The sequence below is a fragment of the Gossypium hirsutum genome, chromosome D10 (genome assembly GCF_007990345.1).
Source record: "Gossypium hirsutum isolate 1008001.06 chromosome D10, Gossypium_hirsutum_v2.1, whole genome shotgun sequence".
Lineage (NCBI taxonomy): Eukaryota > Viridiplantae > Streptophyta > Magnoliopsida > Malvales > Malvaceae > Gossypium > Gossypium hirsutum.
Genome location: NC_053446.1, coordinates 58,092,187 through 58,110,481, shown reverse-complemented (window position 1 = coordinate 58,110,481; position 18,295 = coordinate 58,092,187). Strand labels below are relative to the sequence as shown.

Below are 18,295 nucleotides of genomic sequence, written 5' to 3'. Positions count from 1 at the left end.
AAAAACCATAAAACCTTAGCTTAAAAACCATAAACCCTTAACATAAAAACTATAACCCTTAATTAAAAACCCTAAACCTTAAATTAAAAACACTAAAACCCTAACATAAAAACCTTAACCCTTAACTTAAAAACCCTAAACCCTTAACTTAAAAAACCAAACCCTTAACTTAAAACCCATAAAACATTAACTTAAAAACCCTAAACTCTTAACTTAAAACCCTAAGCCTTAAATTAAAAACCATAAACCTTAAATTAAAAACCTCAAACCTTAACTTAAAAACCTTAAACCCTTAACTTAAAACCCTAACCCTTAACTTAAAAACCCTAACCCTTAAATTAAAAACCTCAAACCATTAACTTAAAAACCCTAAACTCTTAACTTAAAACCCTTAAAACCCTAACTTAAAAACCCTAAACCCTTGACATAAAAACCATAACCCTTAACTTAAAACCCTAAACCTTAACTTAAAAACCCTAAAACCCTAACATAAAAACCCTAACCCTTAACTTAAAAACTATAACCCTCAAAATTAAAAACCTTAAACATATAACATAAAAAGCCTAAACCATTAACTTCAAAACCCTTACCCTTAACTTAAAAACCCTAAAAACTTAATATAAAAACCCTAAACCCTTAACTTAAAAACCTTAACATTTAACTTTAAACCATAAACCTTAAATTAAAAACCTTAAAACCTTAACTTAAAAACCTTAAACCCTTAACATAAAAACTATAACCTTTAATTGAAACCCTAAACCTTAATTAAAAACCATAAAACCCTAACTTAAAAACCCTAACCATTAACTTAAAAACACTAACCCTTAAATTAAAAACCTTTAACCTTTAACTTAAAACCCTAAATTGTTAACTTAAAAACCCAAACCCTTAACTTAAAACCCCTAAAACATTAACTTAAAACCCTAAACCCTTAACTTAAAACCCTAACACTTAACTTAAAAACCATAAGCCTTAAATTAAAAAACCTTAAACCTTAACTTAAAACACTTAAAACCTTAACTTAAAAACCTTAAACCCTTAACTTAAAAAACCAAACCCTTAACTTAAAAACCTAAACCCTTAAATTAAAAACCTTAAACATTTAACTTAAAAACTCTAAACTCTTAACTTAAAAACACTAACCCTTAACTTAAAAACCCTAAACCTTAACTTAAAAATGTTCAACCTTTAACTTAAAAACCCTAACCCTTAACTTAAAACTCTAAACCTTAAATTAAAACCCTAAACCCTTAACTTAAAACCCAAACCTTTGAGTTAAAATCCATAAACCTTTAACTTAAAAATCCTAAACCCTTAACTTAAAAACCCTAAAACCTTAACTTAAAAACCCTAAATCCTTAACTTAAAAACCTTAACCCTTAACTTAAAACCATAAACCTAAAATTAAAAACCCTAAAACCTTAACTTAAAAACCTTAAACCCTTAACATAAAAACCATAACCCTTAACTTAAAAACCCTAACCCTTAAATTGAAAACATTAAACCTTTAACTTAAAAACTCTAAACCCTTAACTTAAAAACCATAACCCTTAACTTAAAACCCTAAAACCTTAACTTAAAACCCTAACCCTTAATTTAAAAACTCTCAACCTTAACTTAAAACCCTAACCCTTAACTTAAAACCCTAACCCTAAACTTAAAAACCTTAAACCCTAAACCCTAAACCCTTAACTTAAAAACCCTAACCCTTAACTTAAAAACCTTAAACCTTAAATTAAAAAAACTAAAACCTTAACTTAAAAACCCTAACCCTTAACTTAAAAACCATAAACCTTTAACTTAAAACACTAAACCCTTAACTTAAAAATAGTAACCCTTAACTTAAAACCCTAAAACCTTAACTTAAAACCCTAAAACCTTAACTTAAAACCCTAAAACCTTAACTTAAAAATCCTAACCTTTAACTTAAAACCCTAAAACCTTAACTTAAAAACCCTAAACCCTTAACTTAAAAATACTAACATTTAGTTTTAAACCCTAAACCTTAACTTAAAATCCCTAAACCCTTAACATAAAAATTATAACCCTTAACTTAAAACCCTAAACCTTAAATTAAAAACCTTAAAACCCTAACATTTAACTTAAAACCCATAACCCTTAAATTAAAAACCTTAAACCTTTAACTTAAAATCCCTAAACCATTAACTTCATAACCCTAACCTTTAACTTTAAAACCCTAAAACATTAACTTAAAAACCTTAAACCTTTAACTTAAAACCCTAACATTTAACTTAAAACCCTAAACCTTAAATTCAAAACCCTAAAACCTTAACTTCAAACCCTAAACCCTTAACATAAAAACTATAACCCTTAATTGAAAATCCTAAACCTTAAATTGAAAACCATAAACCCCTAACTTAAAAACCCTAACCCTTAACTTAAAAACCCTAACCCTTAAATTAATAACCTTAAACCTTTAACTTAAAAAACCTAAACCCTTAACTTAAAACCCCTAATAATTAACTTAAAACCCTAACCCTTAAATTAAAAACCTTAAACATTTAACTTTAAAACCCTAAACCCTTAACTTAAAAACCATAACTCTTAATTTAGAAACCTTAAAACCTTAACTTAAAAATGGGGAAATGGGCAAATCGCGTCCCCCATAACGCGCTACGCCAGGAAATCGCGGCCACGTCAGCGCGCTTTGCTGACGTGGCAACAAATCGCCCCCTCGTAAAAGCGATTTGTTGCCACATCAGCAAAACGAGCTGACGTGGCCGCGATTTCCTGGCACGTCCCCTGACATCGCGCTGACGTGGATGCGATTTGCCGAAAAATGGCCCATTCCGGTAAATAATAAAATACCGGGCCCATTTCGGTAAATTTATAAAAAATTAAGCTTTTATTGGTAAATTGGCCCGATTGATGCTGTAATAAAGTGGTTGATTTCCTTTGTAATTGGTTACTTAAAAATTGTTGTGATTTGAATTTTGATATGGATTATCCTGGTGATATCCACGACTATATAATTTTTGGATGCAAGTTAATTTGAATTCTGGCCATTATGGCCTTTTCTTTGTTAGCAAAAAAGGACCAGATTTTGACAGCAGAATTAGATGAATCTTTTAACAGAAATTTAACAAAAAAATAGTGTATAAGAGCCTTCATGGTACTTTTACTCAATAAATAGATATCAAATAAATTATGGTTGTACAAATTTAAGGTGGGTTGGATGAGCTATGCGTCTACCTGCGGTTAGTTTAAAAACAATGGTGGCGATGATACTAGATACTGTAGCATGAGACAAAAAGTAAGCTAAACGCACCGCATTACACCCCACTGCCCATTCAAACCCATCCTGGAACTTTGAAACTAGAAATATGAATAAAAAACTCTTGTAAAAAATAATATCTCTCCAAAATAAAACAAAAAAAATTCATTCTATTTTATAAAAATAAGTAATATACTAATTTTAATTTCACATCACTTGTTTTTAAAAAAAGAATTTTTTTTATTTATTTTAAAGAAGTTTTATTTTTTAGGTTAAACTATCAAAATAGTTACTTTTGTATATCTCAATTACATTTTAGTTATATATGTTTGAAATGTTACGTTTTAGTCACTGAGCGGTTAATTACTGCTAACAGTGTAATGGTAAACTGACGTGACACATTAAATCATCATTTCAAACAAAAATTTTAAGTTATTTTATACAATTGGTCTCCATATTTTTCCGTTTAAAGCAAATTTTTTTACCTTTTATGTTCTTTTAACTTTTCTTTTCTTTTCCTTTATTTTTCATTCTTTTCTGTTTCCCCCTCTGTTTTCATTCCTTCTCCATTTCTTTTAACATAGGTTTTCTATGTTTTACATTTGTTAAAACTAGTCTTTATACTTTTATTTTTTTGAACAATTTAATTTTTCGAGTGAAGCGAGCTTGTAGATTAGTAAGGGTCATTTCTTTAACGTGCCATGTCAGCTTACCGTTACACTGTAATTAACAACACGGTGACTAAAATGTTATAACACGATAATGTAAGTAATTAAAACATAACATTTCAAACATAAATGACTAAAATATAACATAAACAAATAAAAGTGACTATTTTAATAGTTTACCATTTTTTTACTCAGTATTATTTATTTTATATCTAAGTATTATAATACTTAATAAGTAAACTTTTATTTATTGAACAAATTTTTTCCGCGTACGAGGTAAAGTTTTTTAAAGGGCAAAATTTTTTGAAGTTAAAAAAATATTTAGGAGTTAGTACCGATTTTCCCCAATTTCTAGGGTTAGCCAAAAAAAATTAACATTGCTTCGACCCAAGCATCGAGCGAAAGTTTTCGCCATCAATAGAAAAGAAGCTTATTCACTGAGACACAAACATTGAAGAACAAAGCAGAGCAGAGGCCCCTCCTTTTCTCCATTTTCTTACAAAAATGCAACTGTAAGTTTCTTGCCCGAAATGGACATTTAATTTTATAACCCATTTCTTTTGATCAAAGATAACTCAATTTTTAATTTCCCTCTTACATCTCAATTTTATAGTCCTTTTGGTTTCCCTCCCGCATTTTCAGTTCATTTCTCTGTCTTAGCCTGCTCAGTTGCACTTCATTGGTGCTTCCATCAGTTCTTTTGTAGAATTGAATTACTAGTTTTTTGTTTTTAAAGAATGATTTGGATGGGAATTGCATTGAGTGAGCTTGTAATTGATAACCATGCATTTAAACAGTTACATTGACTGAATGGAGGAGGGTTTAACCCTGGTTCAGTAGAAAGAAAAAATGCTGAATTGCATGTTGTATGAGATGAAAACATGGATGTGGGAGGGGGAAAAGGGGATAATGTCCGGGGAGTAAATATTGAGTCTGGTAAGGGTGGTGGTAGTAGTGGGAATTTAATAGAAAATTTAACTGGAATAGATGTGGTTGTTAATCCGAATGATGATGGAGGTGCCGGAGGTAAGCCATGTGTGGGGATGGAATTTGAGTCGGAGGATGCAGGCAGGACATTTTACGATGGATATGCTAGGCGGTTAGGGTTTAGTACCCATGTTGGTCAGTTTACTCGTACTAAGCTCGATGGGCCAATTGTAACATGGGATTTCGCATGTTCAAGGGAGGTTTTAAAGAGGAAAAATGTTGAAAGTTGTAATGCAATGTTTAGGATCGAGAGAAAGGATGGAAAGAAGTGGGTTGCTACAAAGTTTGTGGAGGATCATAATCATTCGATGGTTAATCCTAGTAAGGTTCATTACCTTAGACCTCGTAGGCATTTTGCTGGAGTCACTAAAAATGTTCCCGAAACATCTGATGCCGCTACTGACGTTTGGGCTTTGGTGGATGGAAATCATGTTTCTTGTGAAGCCACTAGGGTTGGGAATACCTCCTGTGTCGACCCTAATCACCTTGTAAGGAATATGGGGTCTGTAGGCTATGTTGGACTTCCTAGCCAAAGGAGAACACTGGGGAAAGATGCTCAAAATCTGCTGAACTATTTCAAGAAGTTGCAGGCTGAAAACCCGGGCTTTTATTATGCAATACAGCTTGATGATGATAATCGAATGACTAATGTTTTCTGGGCCGATGCAAGATCAAGGGCAGCTTACAATCACTTTGGAGATGCAGTTATTTTTGACACAATGTATTGACCAAATCAGTATCAGATTCCGTTTGCTCCTTTCACAGGCATAAATCATCATGGCCAGATGGTGTTGTTTGGTTGTGCATTACTTCTGGATGAATCTGAGTCTTCCTTTACTTGGCTATTCAGGACGTGGTTATCTGCAATGAACAATCGATGTCCCGTTTCCATCACCACAGACCAAGACAGAGCAATACAAGCAGCAGTTTCTCAGGTCTTTCCTGAAACTCGCCACTGCATTTGCAAGTGGCACATCTTGAGGGAAGGACAAGAAAGGTTGGCACATATCTACCTAGCCCATCCTTCTTTATATGGTGAGATCTATGGCTGCATAAACTTTTCAGAGACGATTGAGGATTTTGAATCATCGTGGACCACTCTCCTTGATAAGTACAACCTCCAGAAAAATGAGTGGCTTCTGGCAGTATATAACGCTCGTAAACAGTGGGCTCCAGTTTATTTTCGTGGTACTTTCTTTGCTATTCTTTCTTCTAACCAAGGGGTTAGCTCCTTTTTTGATGGGTACATAAATCAGCAGACAACTATACCACTTTTTTTAAAACAGTATGAAAGGGCTTTGGAACGTTCTCTAGAGAAGGAAATAGAAGCAGATTGTGACACAATCTGCACCACACCGGTACTAAAAACACCATCACCTATGGAACAGCAGGCAGCAAACCTCTACACGAAGAAAGTTTTCTCAAAGTTTCAGGAGGAACTAGTTGAAACTTTTGTGTATACAGCAAACAAGATTGAGGGAGATGGCATTGTCAGTAAATACAGGGTTGCAAAATATGAACATGATGATAAGGCATACTTTGTCATGCTGAATGTTTCTGAGATGAAAGCTAGTTGTACATGTCAGATGTTTGAATATTCTGGTATTCTATGTAGACATATATTGACAGTGTTCACAGTGACAAATGTTCTTACCCTTCCATCCCATTACATTTTAAGGCGGTGGACCAAGAGTGCCAAATCTTGGGTTGGATTGGATGAGAAAAATGCTGATCCTCAAGGTGTTGAGACTCTAACTGCCCGTTTCAATATCCTATGTCAGGAAGCCTTCAAATTGGCAGAAGAAGGTTCTGTTGTCCCTGAGACATATAGCGCAGCAATCAATGCTCTTAGAGATGCTGTAAAAAAGGTTGCATTTATAAAGAAGGATGTAGCTAAAGTCACCCCACCTAGATCTTATATTAATGGAAATAGTCATGAAGATGGTAGCAAAAAAACCACTTCTCCGGTCTCAGAAATGGTCCCATCTTTATGGCCATGGCAAGATGTAGTATCACCTCTAATCTTATTGATAGTGGAGCTCCACTTACTGACTTGAATCAACCTAGCATGGCCCCTGTATCTATTGATCGTGAAACTGATCACCTTGATAGCACGGTATGTTTGGAAGAAGTTTATATCTATTTTATTAATATACATCATATATGTATGTCACCAACTCATACACACGTGTCTTGGATTTTTGTTGTATTCAGCATTAACCAACGTTTTTGTTAGTGAAAATACGTGAGAGTTCTATTTCTGTTGGATGCAGGTGGTTCTCTCTTGTTTTAAGTCCATGACTTGGGTTATAGAAAATAAAAAAGAAGTAGAAGCTTGTAAAGTAGCTGTTATAAACTTGAAGGTATGTTGGCATATACTCTCATTTCCTATCTTGTTCTTATTTGTTTCTTTTAAGTTTCTCTTTATATATTCAAGATGAAAGTTATCTAATATTAGATGCTCTGGCAACTGGTAGAATTAAAAGCTAACTTATCATAGTTAGTCTAATGGACAGAAATCCTTCTATACTCTTTGTGGTGCTTCCGAAATGACTATTCACTTTCTCAGATTTTCAGTCATGTTCCAAATTGTCAAAGCAAGCATCGTGTAATCATACTTGAGTTGACTGTTTTCAATTGGTATAATCTTCTTTCACCTCTGTTGCAGCTGCATGACTATAGCAAGAACCCTTTGGGAGAGGCTGAAGTGCAATTTAGGCTCACAAAGGTAACTCTGGAGCCTATGTTGCGATCAATGGCTTACATCAGTCAACAGCTCTCAACACCAGTCAATAGGGTTGCTGCCATAAATTTGAAGGTTTGAAATGTTGAACTTATATCCATTTATATCCTAGTTTTTTTTTTTTTCTTTTTAAATTTCTAAGGAGTTGGTTTTTGGTGATGATTTTCTATTATATGAATTACCTTAGTGTTAGGATAATGATATTAGATGCTATTACGTCACAAATATTTTCAGCTAAGCTGACTAGTTAACATATCTTATTTAACGAGTTTATCATGATATTCAATATTTCGTCAAGTTATAGAGAGCATGGTATGCTGAATATCTGAACAGGGAAAGACAAACACCCTTTTAGCATACTAATTAGTGAACTGTCCTTTGACATTTTAATCTATAATTCCAACTTTTATTTTATAGAGTCCTTAAAAATTGTTCCTCTTTTTCAATTTTCAACCAAAGGTAATTGCAATTTAAGGTATTATTTAAGGGAAATTTGATGATTGGATTTTGCTTTTTCCCGAGAACCAAATTCCCAACTTTTGGGCATTACTTCTTTAGGTGAACAGTAACAATGAAAATAAACCTAATAAACACTAAGCATGTAATGGTCTTTGGTGTAAAATAAGTTTAAGTTGACTTAATACTCGAACTAGTTTTGTTTTGTTTTATTTTTTTTTCCCAGACTATGGATATTTCCTGCTTCCTTAAGGCTTTGCTTAGTACTAAGGATGAAAAAGAGTGAGGATGAAATTTTTGTCAATCAAATGGTTATCATTCATAACTACTTTCCTACTTTGTCACTTAACCAATAAGATTTGAACTTTTAATGTATTAATTTTATATTAAAGATCATACCATTAAGCTAAATACGTTTTTTATTAATTACAAACAACATTTAATATTTATCTAACAGTAAAAATAAATATTAAAAAGGGTTTTGATCAAACCGGCCAGCCTAACCATTTGAATTAATTGGAAGAACTGAAAGTCTGACTTGTTTAACTTTTGGTCCAGTTTTTCAAACCTTGGTTAGCAATACTTTTATGATTTTGCCCATGTTCATTGAAAGTAACTTCAAACGATAAACATCATGTGATTAGCATTACATTGAACCATAGTTGCATTGATGTGATAAATTTAGGAGTAAGATTTACGCTGCTGCTTCTTGCTTTTAAGTTCTTATCTTTTGTTTTAGTTAAAGTCTAAATAGGCCAACTAGCTATTAGTGTAGTGACAAATGACTTGCATTGCTTGAGTTCTTGTTAATGTCCCAGGTTCAAACTTGGACAATCCCTTCCCCTATCCCTGATGAAAGAAAAATCGAATTTTTGGACTTATTGCTTGTTTATTTGAATTTCTCAGCTCCAAGATACAAAGACAACTTCTGGGGAGAAAGAAGTAAAGTTCCAAGTGTCAAAAGATACTTTGGGTTCGATGTTGAGATCAATGGCCTATATTCGTGAACAACTTTGACAACTGTAAGCATTTTATTTCCACAGTTCTCTTTTATCATTTAAGGAACCGTAATTCAATAAAATACCAACATGTAAAGTGGCAACTTCCTACTTTCAAGCTGGCAAACAGATTAATTTCTTAATGGTGAATCAATGTTAAAAAATTCCTTAGTAGATGACTTGAAACTGGACCTTTTCTCTTTGTCGAAGATCATTTTTGGTTCAGCCTAGCCCGAAAATGCAAAGTTCACTATTCACTTGATATTAAAAAATAAAAATATTTATATTTATATATCTATACTTCTTACTATGGATAATGCCATTGATTGAGATGGTGTCACTCATGAATTAGGTTTCAACTTAGTTGTGAATTTACCAAAACCCATTTATTTTACTAAGAGACGATTATTATTTGGAGATATTTATGTGTTTTTATATTTTAATAAATCTAGAAAATTATATACATTTAACGAGGTTTGAACCCAAGACCCCTTAAAATTTTACTATCTCAACTTTACCATTTCAACCAAATTAATATTTAGGCTTTATATCAATATTTAATAAATTTATTACGTAAATGTTTTCACCCACATAGTAGGTGTGTTATAATATAAATTTTTTGTTATTGAGTCAAGTTGGGAAAAGTTGACAAATTCAAAGATTTAAAAAAAAATTCGAGGCAAATAAAGTTAAGTTCGAGAGGAGAATTTAATTAAGCTTAGAGAAAGTAAAATGAATAGGACATTAGTTGATATTAATTAAGCTTAAATAAAAATTATATTTGATAATTTGAGACCATAGAATTATTTGAAGAATATAATTTAAATATGTTAATATTTTATTTAAATAGCTATTGAGTTGTTTTATTTTTATTTTTAATTAATAGTAAAAAAAATTTCAATTCAAGTTCAAACTTGAGCTCAAGCATAAACATTATGAATGTCTATGAATAAATCAATGTTTTATATTGTGTTGAGCTTCAATGTTTTTAAAACCTGAGTTTATTTCCATTCAATTATATCCCTAAAAATATAATATGCAAATAAAAAAGAAAAAAAGTAATGAATACATAAAATATGATATAATTTGAGTAATAAAAAAACTACTATTATGTGAATATATTAAAGTTTATTATACATAAATTATTAATCATATCAAAATTTATATAAATATACTGTACGTTACAATAATAAAAATAATACATGTATTTGTATCCGACACCCACATTCAAGTCAAATTACATTGTGTTTGGTAGGACAAAATGTTCACTGGGTTATGGATTTGTAGATCAACTATTCAAGAGAAGACTACTGTCACATTCAAAGTTCAAGCAGATATTTATTCAAAAAAAAAAAAGGTTCAAGCAGATATAACTTTGCAATCATGTTAACTTAGTTAAAAGCTATCCCTGATGAAGATGGTTAATAGATATCCATTGAGAATGATTAATTTGATATGATTTGATTCCATGTTTCCTACTTGATAACCATGAAAAAAAGGGGGTCCTAATTGACAGTGATCATTCAAACATCATCTAAGAACATGATGAATTTTCGTTGCATGGTGCAGTATTGCTTATCAAACTTCCCAAATCCTTTATGGAACTCGACATGAATCCAATTCAAGATAAACTGATTGACCAGAAGTTGATCAACAAGCATCGACCATCACAGGGTTAAAACATTGGACCATCATCATAGATATCTTTCATGATTGCTCCCACTGCTAGATGCAGATTCACAGAAAAGGGTGGAAGCACTCGATTTGCTCGAAATTGGTGGTGATGGTGGAAGCCTTTCATTAAACAGACTAAGGCTATTTGCAGATGTAGTTTCTATGGTGAAGACTGAATCATCTTCAAAGGGAGATTGTGACACTGAATCATATGAGTCCTGGCTTACAGTGTCTGATTGTGCAGGTGAGAAATCTTCAATGCCACAGAAGTTGCCGCAATCCGTTATGTAGTTTAAAGCAAAAACAACCTGCAATAGTTATTGCTTAATAGTAGTAATCTGTTTAATGTGGTTTTAGCTATTCTGATCTATGTTCAAAGAGGATAATAAAGTTTAATCTGTTAGTGCTACTTAGTTGTGACCTATGTTGCTCTGACTCTTCATTTGCTTGAGGGTACTACTTTTTAACTGCTATAGTGTCTAGTTTGTCACTAACATACAGGGTGTCATATCATGATTGATAACTAAGTTTATCAGCAACATGGATGCTAAATATGGTCCATGAATGGAATCCATGCAAAGGAGAAGTTTGGGTTTAGGGGGATATCGATATCTGAAGTGCTATGAGTATGTAAATCATAATCGACGTTGCTCAGTTATTGTAGCATTGAATCTTGATTTGGAACATTTCTTCAAAACTTACCTTATCCATTGATAATCTCTTCTGAGGATCCTTGGTGAGACACTTCTCGGCTACTCGAACCATCCAAAAGAGTTGATGAACATCATGCTTATCGAGGATCCTTTGGTCAATTAAATCCGGGTAGTTCCTGTCTTTCAGTAGTGGTCTTGCCTGCAAGAAGATAGAAAACTTCAATAATGGAAGATCTTTCTGACCTTTCTATGTGTTACTCATTTTCTTGGTGTTACACTTCAGCTGCTAGAGTTATTTAAGTCACTGCACAACTTAGCTATGTGATAGGTGGCCATAGTTTTCATTATCCGGATCCTGGTTAGTTTCAGATACGAGTATATATCTTTCATATAGTTAATAATTTATTCAGATATCAAGAGTTTTACCCATCCAACAAGGCTTTTCCCTCCAAGTCTTTTGTCTGTGGTCTTCATTCCAGTGATTAGCTGCAACAGCACAACTCCAAAAGAATAAACATCTGTCTTGGTTGACACTTTGCCACATTCAGCGTATTCTGGTGCCAAGTATCCTAAAGTTCCGACAACTCTTGTCATTGTCTCCGATGACTTATCTGAGTCTTCATGTTGAGTTCTTGCCAAGCCAAAATCTCCTAGCTGATATAGTGAACCGGGTATGAACTTTGGTGAGTTGAGGTAAAAGAATGAATGTACTTGCAGAAAACGTACATATATACATGTATAAATGTAGTTTGATCATTACCAATGGTTCGAATTCGTGGGTTACAAGGATGTTGTTCGGTCTCATGTCTCGATGGATGATGTTGTTGTCATGCAAATATTTCAAGCCCTTAGCAGTTCCCAGTGCTATCTTCACCCTCTTTTGCCAACTAAGAGGTCTTCTTGAGTGCTCTGCAATCAATTTAGCAAGAAACGAAATACATACATGCATACATCGATTAGATATTTCATTGCACAAAAACAGAGTAAAAAACCAAAGGGTTGTCTTGAATGAATCCTTACTTGATAAATGAAGGTCAAGTGAACGATTGCAGACATATTCATAGACAAGTAGCCTGTGGTTTCCTTCAGAGCAAGAACCAACCAGCATGACCAAGTTCTCATGTCTCGCTGTCCGAAGCACGTGAACTTCAGACTTGAATTCTTTCTCACCTTGGAGACTTGCATTGTACTTGTGTTGCTTTACTGCAATCTTCATTCCATTGATCTCTCCCCTATAGACGGATCCAAATCCGCCTTCCGATAGGAAGTTTTTAGCATTGAACCCTTCAGTAGCAGCTTGGAGCTCTGCGTAAGTGAAGTCTCTCATCCATCCGATCTTCGGCCTTCGATTTTTGCATATCAAGCAAAGGGAGTTTTTGAATACTTGATCCCCCGGATTTCCCCCCATCCAATCATCATTGTGGTTATGTTGCTTTGGATTTTCATCTGGACTCTGCAAGTCTTTCTGGTCTCCACTTTCGTTGATGGATAGCGGGGAATGTTCTCCCCCTGTTTCTGGTCCTGTAGTTGTACCATATGCTTCATCATGGACATACATGGATGAGGATGAGGACTTTGGTTCATTATAACTCAAAAACGGTGCTCTGTTACCAGAAATACTTGAAGCTGAAGATGAACGCGAGATGGATTTCCTATTACTATGCGATTGATGCTCTCCAATGCTTTCACCTTCACGATCTGCAACAACAAATGACATGATTTCTTGACATGAACATAGTATGTTTTACATTGCATTCCAAATAACTTACTTTGAGGAGAATGCAGTCTTTGGGGGCCAATCGCCGGAATCATTTCGGCATACGGTATGTGACATTGCGGCAGTTTGAAATTATCCTTTACATTTGGTCCTCTTAATTCTTCAGCATTGCAATCTTTCTTCAACCTTACTATATTACATGACAGGTTCTCTACAAAGTACCTCTGGTCATTCTTCATATGCCTATCTCAAAGATTACACATATTTACGATGTACAATGTTAAAATCAGGGATAAAAACTGATAGGATATTTGCATTTTTGTAATATTCAATTTTGGATCTGCATAATTACTTAAAATCTGAGTCTGTTTATTATTAATATTAAATCTAAGTATTATTTTTTAAATCCAAATCCGCCAAAAATCTTAATATAATAAGAAAAAAAAGTTAAATAATTTTTTTGATAAGTATTATTATCCAGATTTGAGTATAAAATAAATGAAAATTTTGAAAAGTACAATAAAATTGTTTATCTAAATTATCCACAAAAGTAAGCAAATTCAGATAATGAAAATACGAGGATTACTATCCACATCAACTTTGAATCTACTTTAAATAGTAATTATAGTACCCAAATATTATAACAATATGCAAGAAAGCATATCAAATATCCACGAATACGTGAATCCATACTATCCATTGCTCATTTTCTGAGTTCATTAGCAGCAATCAAACACATACCTGTCGAGTACCAACCATGTAGCACCAAAACTTTTCACAGCTCTTGCAGCAACATCCTTTAATGGATAACCTGCTAAAATCTTTACCTGGAATTCTATCTGGGAGAAAGAAACTCAAGATAATGTCAGTAATTTGATCATAAACAAGCCATGTATACTACATTAAACATTTTAACAAACAAGAATTAGCAGCTTATTTGAATCATACTAATCATATATGGCATAATTGTGATTCAGTTTTGCAGTTCAGTTCAAGGAAGGCCACCATGTTCCTTTAGATGTCAATGGATGGAGTGCCTGCTTATTTTCTATCAGTACTTATTGTTCATTACTAGATGAAATACGGTTAGGGCTATGGATGTAAATTACTCAAGTTCAACTTGAAGAAAAGATTCAAATTTGGTTGGGTCATTGTAGAGTCAAGCTCAAGTAACCTGAGTGAGCTGAATTCGAGTATCCTAATAGCCTAATTAAAACTTTTAATTTTTAACTAGTAGTTTGAACTTGAGAACAAATATTTGAGCTTGAAGTCTAGTATTAGAATCAAGCTGCTTTTTTACTTGATAAACGAGCTTAATCGAGCAAGTTCGAGCATTTCGATTTTTATTTTGAATCGAACTCAAACTTTGAAAACAAAACTCAAACAAACTTCAAGGTTTGAATTTCGAATTGAGCTCCATTTGAGAATACACCATAAGGCATGGTGTCTCACAGTCATAACTCATAACTTTAATGACCTAGTTGCTGTGACCAGAATCATGAGTAAACTTCAGAAAATAAGTTCACATACACACACAAACACATATACAATCTATTGTCTCTAACAAAAAATCCTTTCATGGATAATTTTGTATTATTTTATAAAAAAAAATACCCCAATCCAAAAATAGAGAAGTTATGGATGTTGAGATTCAAATCTTCGACTAAAGAAGTTAACGCCATGAATCAATTGTACTAAACCATGATCAAAGTTCATGATTTATGTAATTTATATCATTTTTTCATTTTTAAAAAGAACTCTCTCATGATATCATTGTAAAGAGCTAGAAAGCTACTATACCTGCTCCTTTTTGTACTGTTCGGATATTTTCACAAGCGCAGCATCCTTATTGTACTGTTCTAACTTTTTCCCCATTTCTTCCACCGTGATCCTCCTGTTTGTTCCAAAAATTGAACTTGTATCCACCTTGGATTTAAACCCCACTGAAAAAATAACCCAAAAATAAATTATGGAGATAGAGAAAACTTAAAGGCAGCTAGCAATGCATTGAATGTCATTTGTCCAGAGTATTTCTTTGTCGGAAGAGTTGCAAATGTTAGGATTCGAGATTTATCGGATGCCATCTCTTATTGTAAAAAATGAACCAATCAAATTAAATCCCGGATTCGTTTTCTAGTCCTTTTCAAGAAATAAAAAAAATGCATGAATTGCTAGTGTGTTTTCTAGCTCCATTTAGATCACCAACTAGAATTATTATATTTTAGATGCTATCTTAAGTGAGGCATGAATTATTATTGAGTAATTTCTATCTCCCAAGAAAGATAATGTACTAAGACTTTTATCTATTGCATGGAATTCAAAAGGTGATTACATGAATCAACTGGATTAAACTCTAAATTGTTGGTAAGTTAGAAACAAGAAAGTCTAACAACTAACATACTAAGATTATTATCTATAAGATGCCATCTTTTAAAGATGGTTAAATGAACCAATCTAAATTAAACCCTGGGTTCCTTTTTCTTGTCCTTTTTTCAAAAGAAAAAAGAAGCATGAATTCTTACTGAGTTTTTCTAACTCCCATGAAAGACAACATATGAAGACTACCATGGGATACTACCTTTTCGAGAGTGGTTACAAGAACCAATAGGATTAAACGAGTTCACTTCGTTTGTCCTAAGAAAAAAAAAATGGAAGCATGAATTCTTACTGAGTTTTCCAGCTCCCATGAAAGAAAACGTACTAGGATTAATAACCTGGTGAAGAATTCCAAGGACCAAAAGCTTGTCTCCAGGCTTAAGTGATAAGCCATCGAGGGGCCATTTGATAATGCTTGGATTTAGCTCCTTCGACCCATCCAGGATCACCACCACTCTCTCAACTTCTTTTGTCATGTTTTCTTTTTGTTTTGAAACCTTTTGCACAAACTATTTTTGCAAACAATAAATTCAAGCACAAAATTTATTCAGAAATATTCACAAACACATGGTATGCATTTATCAAATCCAATGTTCTTTTTTTTTTTTTTCTCTGCAACAAAAACAAAGCTTTGATCATATAATGCTAGTTCAAATCTTATTTTAAATAACAGAAACTGTGAGGAAAAATAGAAACAAGCGTCCAAAATTTGAGTTGCTTCAATTTGAATAAGATGGTTTTAAAGAAGAGTTGAGGTGATGAATCCAACCGTATATTCTCGAAGGATATCCAAGCTATTGATGGCCCTGTGAGTTTCTTCCTGTTGTATTGACAACATATTATAGCCTTCGTTGTTTTTCCTGCTTATTATTTTATTAATTCTTTGATAATAACTATGGGTTTTTTTTTCAAGTTATAAATTACTAAATTTCAAGAGATTGAAATGTTCATAGATTAAATCAAAGCTTTCTTGTACTCTCCACGATCAAATTACTTTGTTTTTTTTTTTTAAATAAAACTCTGAGATGAGGAATTTTCCTTTTATAAATGTTCAGAAATCAAATTTTAACTTAAAACTTATTAAGAAAACTAAATCAAGTTTATTATTTGTCTATAACTCCGAAGTTTTCTTTTATAAAAATAATAATAAAATATTAATTAATTAATTAATTATAAAAATGAGGTAAAAATAAATTAATTATAAAAATGAGGTAAAAATAAATTAATTATAAAAAAGAATTTTATCAGCGCTGCTAATGTGCCAAATTACATTAAAATTACTGTTGTAAACACTCAATTTTTAAAATTATTTTGTATCCTACCCTATTTTTATAATTAATTAACTTTTAATATTATTATTTTTATATATAAAAAAATATGTGGATGGGACATATATGCAAATGGACAATGATGGGAATCGGAGGTGGTGAGAAATAAATACTTAAGACTTTGTCTGTCCCCAGCTGGACATGAACATGTTTGAAATTCCAACATATGTGAAGCTGGTTCTGAAACTGTGTGTTGCAAAATCCAATTATTTTAATATTTCGGCTTCAAATTTTTACGGATTGACCAATACTTTCTTTAAATAATAGAAAGGTAGGTACCCTTTGTTTTGTATGCCCCAACATTATTCGCTTCATCTAAGTAAAGCATTTGCCTCTTTTAGGAGATTGTTTGAAGGTAAAAGTATGGTGGAGATTATTGTAATAAGATTTGGATTGTATTTTATTTTTTTATTTAAAAAACGAGTAAATTAATTATTGTGTATTAGACTAATGAGTAAATTAGTTCTTTTATTAAAAATTCTATTAATTTTTACTGTTAAAAATTTATAGTTATATGTCAGCATGAGGTATATGTGACACATTACGTGTCACTATCTGGTTATTCCATCAGTCACGTCGGTTTTTTACTGTACAAATGGATAAATTTTTTAACAAAAATGATCAATTTGTACACGTATAGAGACTAATTTGTCCATCTTTTAATAGAGGGGGTAAAATGTAATCTTACTCCTACTACAAGGGCCTTCACGATACTTTTACCAATTATCAGATTCTATTTGTCACCGGATATTATCCATCTATTATTTAAACTCTTTAATAAGTTGATATTACGATTCGGTTGGATGCTAACTCGATCAAGAAAATTACAAAATATCCTTTCATAATTAAAAAAAACTATATTATTATGAGGTTACCTTTGTCCTTTTATGTTTTTAACAAAACTAATAAAAGATACAAATAAAGATATTTGAACTCATGCCATAAATATAGATTAAACCTCAACTTTACCACTACAACCAAAACTTCAATTTATTTAATTATTTTTGTACATTTTAATATTATTGCGCAAACATTTCCTCACACATTGTTAGCATCTATACATATAATTTAATATTTATATTTAAGTACTTTATTGAGCTAATGTCACTCTTAACCAATCACTAATTCAGTTATGAAATTATAAAAATATCATTCTTTTAAATTACAATTAATACTATTAATTAAAATAAAACAATTAAAAAAATACAAATTCATTATCACTCCACTTATAATTATTATTCAATATATTTTAAAAGAAAATATTTTTAATATAAAATATTTTCTTTCACCCATTATGGGTGTGACAAAATTTAATATTATTTAAAGAAAAATTATTTGGTGCACTGTTAATGAAGTTAAAAACTCCACAAGGAGTGGTGAAATGCTACCATGTGTCTTGAGAGAATATTAAAAAAATAAATTAAAACAAACACGTCATGTACTAAACCCTGCTTGTAATT

The 18,295-nt window shown here is 32.2% G+C and overlaps 1 protein-coding gene and 1 pseudogene across 4 annotated transcripts; one reads left to right on the top strand and one right to left on the bottom strand.

The window, feature by feature from the left end:
- The first annotated feature begins 4,182 nt into the window (after window positions 1-4,182).
- On the top strand, window positions 4,183-11,170 carry LOC107915756 (protein FAR1-RELATED SEQUENCE 3-like; annotated as a pseudogene).
- On the bottom strand, window positions 10,383-16,511 carry LOC107915757 (proline-rich receptor-like protein kinase PERK3). Of its 4 annotated transcripts, XM_041103421.1 has the most exons (10): window positions 15,800-16,511; window positions 14,932-15,074; window positions 13,873-13,970; window positions 13,184-13,374; window positions 13,026-13,112; window positions 12,435-12,935; window positions 12,175-12,323; window positions 11,841-12,068; window positions 11,464-11,613; window positions 10,383-11,069 (listed from the first exon to the last, which is right to left on the bottom strand). In XM_041103421.1, the coding sequence occupies exons 1-10, from the start codon at window positions 15,981-15,983 to the stop codon at window positions 10,782-10,784; spliced, it is 2,019 nt and encodes a 672-aa protein (XP_040959355.1). In that variant the 5' UTR covers window positions 15,984-16,511; the 3' UTR covers window positions 10,383-10,781. The 4 variants fall into 4 exon arrangements, with proteins under 4 accessions (XP_040959355.1, XP_016700396.1, XP_040959354.1 ...); XM_016844907.2 differs by having other exon boundaries at window positions 12,435-13,112; XM_041103420.1 differs by having other exon boundaries at window positions 12,435-13,112; window positions 15,833-16,510.
- Between the last annotated feature and the right edge of the window lie 1,784 nt (window positions 16,512-18,295).